The sequence below is a fragment of the Musa acuminata genome, chromosome BXJ2-8 (assembly GCF_036884655.1).
Source record: "Musa acuminata AAA Group cultivar baxijiao chromosome BXJ2-8, Cavendish_Baxijiao_AAA, whole genome shotgun sequence".
NCBI classification, from domain to species: domain Eukaryota; kingdom Viridiplantae; phylum Streptophyta; class Magnoliopsida; order Zingiberales; family Musaceae; genus Musa; species Musa acuminata.
Window position 1 is genome coordinate 6,159,166 of NC_088345.1, and position 5,277 is coordinate 6,164,442.

The 5,277-nt window shown below is 45.1% G+C and overlaps 1 protein-coding gene across 1 annotated transcript; it reads left to right on the top strand.

Moving 5' to 3' along the window:
• Positions 1-1,306: 1,306 nt before the first annotated feature.
• LOC135618911 (uncharacterized) lies at positions 1,307-2,645 on the top strand. Its single transcript, XM_065120329.1, has 2 exons — positions 1,307-2,074; positions 2,186-2,645. The coding sequence occupies exons 1-2, from the start codon at positions 1,583-1,585 to the stop codon at positions 2,237-2,239; spliced, it is 546 nt and encodes a 181-aa protein (XP_064976401.1). The 5' UTR covers positions 1,307-1,582; the 3' UTR covers positions 2,240-2,645.
• Positions 2,646-5,277: the final 2,632 nt, after the last annotated feature.

Genomic DNA, 5,277 nt, shown 5'->3' on the forward strand with positions numbered 1-5,277 from the left:
GTTCATACTGAATTTGTTTGACTAATATCGAACCCTATAAAATTGTATCAGGATGTTTTGTTCCACTATATCCCATTGATATCTAAATAAGATAAGAGAGCTAAACTTTTACGATCGATCTATCGGGAGGGTGACATGTCTCTCTCGGACCTAATCATTATCGTACTATACTAAATCCAAAATATAATAATATTCAGCATTTCAATCTTGTACTAAGATGTCAGTCAAGATTAGCCACATAAAAAATTTTAACCATGTGACATTGAGGTGTCGATCAAGTTGTATTATCGGTTACGCGATATTAAAGAGTCGAGTAATAAAAAAAATAAATTTATATTAAGTCCTAAATTTATCATGCACGGCCAAAGCAAAATGAAAATAACAAATCAAAGATGAGAGGCTGATCGATGAGAGGTCATCAATGCCTCAACATCAGTGAGGGCGCTGCAGTCGCTGAACTCGGACATCTTAACTGCTACTCGCATCACCTGCGACTTCTCGAATCACGTCGTCAACTTCTATAGTCCCTTAAAGTGGAGCTGTCTGTTTACTGCCGGATTGCCCACCAACAATTCATCAGCTTCACTCTTTGAGATGTCTTTCAGTGGGTGAGTGTGGTTTATTAGCTCAATTGATTAGAGCGTAACGTTAATAAAAAGCTGTTAATCAGTAAAAATTCTGACTTCGAATTCCCTTTCATTATTATTATTATTATTATTATATATATATATATATATACATGCGAATGGCATGATGAATCGTACATGTAGGGCTGGATTCGTAGCTTGGCGCATGTTCCTTGCGGTGGGAGCACATCCGCACCGTTAAGTAGTTTGCTTTGAGATTCACGTGAGGGCCGGATGTGGCGGGACACGGCAATGGCCACCCCCGCATGTTGGTGTGTGCCATGTTTAGGCTGGCCATACATTATTAATGTATGCGCGTCGTCCTCCAACAGCCCACGTGGACGGTCGTCCTCTTCGCTCCCCAAACAAGGAAAACACCGCGAACGATCACCTCCTCTCCGCCCATCTCGTCCATCCGTTCCTTCGCCCGCAACAGTAACAATAAGAAGGCGGCCAACAACGAGACGCACCGGAGACTGCTCCTCCTCCTTACCCAGTGCAGTCCTTCTACGGTGGGCGTAGGAGAGAGGTGATCGACGGTGGGCCCCCGTCGGCCCCACCACCTCTCCTCGTCCCCCACCCTTCAATTATTGCTCCCTTCCCCCCCTCCCCCTGCCCTTCTCTGATCCTCCTCTTCCTGCTGCTGCTGCTGCTGCTGCTGCTCCTCCTCCTCCTCCTCTTCCTCCTCAGATCTCCCCACCCCCTCTCTCTTCTCCTCTCCCCCCCACCCCCTTTCCTTCCTTTTGCTGCCACCAACTGTGTGTCTGTGTCTCTGTCTCTGCCAAGCCTCCACATCCCCTGTTCCCTTTTTTTTTCTGTTCCCCCTTTACTCCTCTCTTCCTCTCCCAAATCTGAGAAGCGAAAGGTAACCTAAACAAGTGACTCGTGGATCGGAATCCCAAATTTAGACTGCTGGTACAATTAGCACCCCCTTTCGCGTCGGACTCGTCTGCAATATGAGCTGCGGCCACCACACCCGCCGCTTCCTCGTCCTCTTCATCTTGTTCGTCGTCGTTGCGGTGGCGGCGAGCGGGGACGGGAGCGCGTACGAGGTGCTGCGGTCGCACGGGCTGCCCATCGGGTTGCTGCCCAAGGGGGTGCGGGAGTTTTACGTGGACGGGGAGGGGCGGTTCGAGGCGCGGCTGGACGCGCCGTGCACGGCCAAGTTCGAGAGCGAGGTGCGCTACAACGCCAGCGTGGCGGGCACCATCTCGCCCGGCCAGATCGACGGCCTCTCCGGCATCGCTGCCCAGGACCTCTTCCTCTGGTTCCCCGTCCGCGCCATCCGCCTCGACGACCAGGCCTCCGGCATCATCCACTTCGATGTTGGCGTCGTCGACAAGCGCTTCCCCCTCTCCCTCTTCGAGTACCCGCCCGACTGCACCCCCGTCGCGTCGTCCTCTCGCCCTCTCCGCGAGGGCTCTCGCCTAGCTTCCCTCGTCGCCGAGGTCCCTTTCCACCTCCCCTTCCATCTTCTCCCCTCGTAAACATCTTTTTTATTCGATCCATCTTGGCATTTCGTCTAACAACACCCATGCACGCTTCCTTTTGATCGGCAGAGCCAATCCGGCGAGCTCCGCTACCAACTCGATGCTCGAGACGCCGCCATCTGAAACGAGCTCCGCCGTCCTTGTTATTAAAGGTCCTATATAGCTTGGCTTTGGCTTGCTTTGCTTATGTGTGTGCTTCTTGTGTGTCCCGTCATGCTCTACTTTCATTCAAGCTGAAAGACCGCTTTTTTTGATTGAATGATGATGGAGTCACCACCCCAGAATGTGCAAGCAATTCGGTGTAGATCGGATGAGAGAGCATCCGAAGTTGGTAAAAGGATCGAGGGCGATTCTTTTTCCAACTACTGAATCATAATCCTAATGTTCATATCATCAATTACTAGTGATCATATCATCCGTTTGCCGGTAGAAGGCCACATGTATGCAGTGGAGAGTCTGGGACTTGATCCACTGCAAATGTCTTTCTTTGTTGTATTTGTGAGCGAGTAATGCATCGAGTCTTTCTGTATATGCGGGAACCATTTGTCTGTATGTAATCTCTAGGCAATTTGTTGGATCTGAGTAATACATACATACATACATATATATATATATATATATATATATATTATATAATCTTGATTGCAAAGATGGACAACTCTATTTAGTTTTCTTCCCTTAAATCAGATGTATTTTCAGACTTAGTGTCAACCTGATGGAAATGTTCATGGTGTGAATCGAGGATGATGAATGATAGTTATGCTTGTTCCGAGTCTAAAATGGTATCCTAGAGATGGAGGTCCTGTGGGTTTGCTCGTCGACATGAAGTTTTCTAAGATTTAAAGCAATCTTAGACAATTATGAACAGGCAATATTGTTGAGGTATGTCACCAGTCTTCAGCTTCTTTAACATCTTTTGCAATGCTCAACTGACTGGAAATTGTTCAGGTGTGTCACCATAGTTCAGCTGATCCAAGTTTACTGTTTGTATAGGCAACAAAAAATTACAGACTTGTTAGGTTTCGGGGATAAGGAGAGATGAACAAGTTGTCTGTGTAGCAGGGAAAGCAGAAATAGTCATACTTTCTGGTGGATGGATGGAGCTTTGTTTGAATGGTCTTGTCTAATTGTTGGCATGTGAATCTTGGGGTCTAAGTGCTTATGGCATGTAGCTTTTTTGATGGTATATTTCAGGAGGTCTGCAAAAGAATCTGAAGAGCAACCCAAGCAGTACGAACAAAAGCATTCAGAGGTGGGCTCCAGACTTTGGTTTAGTAGCTTGTTGTCCTCCATTTCATCCAACAGGCAATCCAGACTAACCTGTGGTGGTCTTGTAGATTTGCTGGCAGATATCAAGTTCTCCAAGAATTAGGACCATGTTTGGCAATGCTGAACTGACAGGATTTGTTGAGGTATGTTTCCAGGTTTCCACTTCTCAAACACTTTCGGCTATGCTGAACCGTCTTAAAATCGTGCAGGTTCATCACCAGATTTGCAGCTAATATTATTCTCAGGACCGCGCCGTGAATGCTTATATGGACAACAAAAGGACATACTTTCTTCTGAGCTTTCAGGAATAATGTGAGGTGACAAAAATATTTATGTATCAGGACAAGCAGAATTGCCATACTTTATGGTGAATTGGACAGAGGTAGGTCAATCTTGGAACCCAAGTGCATATGGCATGTAGCTCTGATGGCAGGAGTCCTGAAAGGGAAATTGGAAGATCAAATGTGGGCTCCAAACTTGGTTTAGTTACCATGCCCCTGTTGATATATCTCCAGTGAAAACAACAGTAATTACTTGTCTGCACCTAAATGCTTCAAATTTTGTTGGAAAAGAACTTTGCCAGGTGACCACTAATTGAAGTGTTGAACTTTGGGTTTGAGCTACAAGCTTGCCCCAAAACAAGCAGCTCAAATGTCACATCTGCTTTAACTTTTGTTGATTGGATGCTGGAATTCACGTGTGCACAGAAATAATGCATCCCTTTTGGAGCTCTAGGATCTGTCCTTGGGCAATGGAATTGTATCTTGAGATGTTCTGAAAGCTCCGAGCTGGGCATATCAGACGAGTAATCCTACAACTGGGTTAAAAGCGTGAGCAGCTGGTGATATTACGATGGATTAACACTGAAGTGGTGGTGTTGTGATACTTGTGCTGCTCGAGATGTTTCTTATGGGTTGATTGGCATTACCTAACATTAATTTATGACTACCTGCTGTTGCCATGGCTGTGAAGACAAGGCTAAAACATTCTTGAACACAGTTACCTTGGTTCATACTCTTGGGTAACCAGGCATTCTTGGACTGACATGGTGGTTTCAGAACTGGGAAAAATGATGCTACTGTAGAGAGGACTTGGAAGAACAGCTGTTCCATGTGCAAGGATTGGGCAGTGAGAGTGATTTCTCTGGAAGATGCACTCAATTCCAAACTATCATCCAAAAAGCAACTTGTTGCCAGCCAATCAATGTCTTGCATTAGTTAGATCTTGTACTCTAATTTGACTGGGGACCAATCCTAAAGTGCCTCATGTTCTGTAGTAGAGATGTGGGACCAACTCATCATATAGGTTTAGCATCTCCAGAACAAGTGAATAAACTGTCCTTACAAGTGCAGGGAAAACTGGATTAAGGTATACACCAAAATCACATCACAGTATGGGGAAACCATGTTGAGGAATTCAAAGGTGAGCCTTGGGATGTCATGACATGACATGATTGTTCCTTTGCCACTTCAATGATCATATTTACAAGCATAACTCTGATTACATGATTAATCCTCTTTAATATGGTGTTGGTGAGGATTTCCAACAACTCTTTTTATCCTTTTTGTTATTTGGAGAAAGGACAGTAAATTTGTACTTAATGATTAAAAGAATGGATGTGGACATCAAGTAAAGGAGACTCCAACATCCATGACAGCTTCTTCAGTCTTCTTATGCTTTGGACCGAGGGAACGTAACTATTAATGGCAAATGATTAAACGCAACATGTGTGGCAGCATCCAAGTCATTTAATGCCTGTTTATAGTCTTCTGCCCAATGAATAACACACGTGGGAAGTCTTCACCTTTGCCAAATATCTCAGCCTTCCTTACACATCTAATTATAGATTATTTTCTGCAAGTAATTATTTTTAATATTTTGATTCTTATATT

Bases quoted from the DNA above. Each gene is read 5' to 3' on its own strand.
- LOC135618911 (XM_065120329.1), top strand. From the start codon at position 1,583: ATGAGCTGCGGCCACCACACCCGCCGCTTCCTCGTCCTCTTCATCTTG. The intron at 2,075-2,185 runs GTCCCTTTCCAC...TTTGATCGGCAG, and splicing joins TAGCTTCCCTCGTCGCCGAG to AGCCAATCCGGCGAGCTCCG.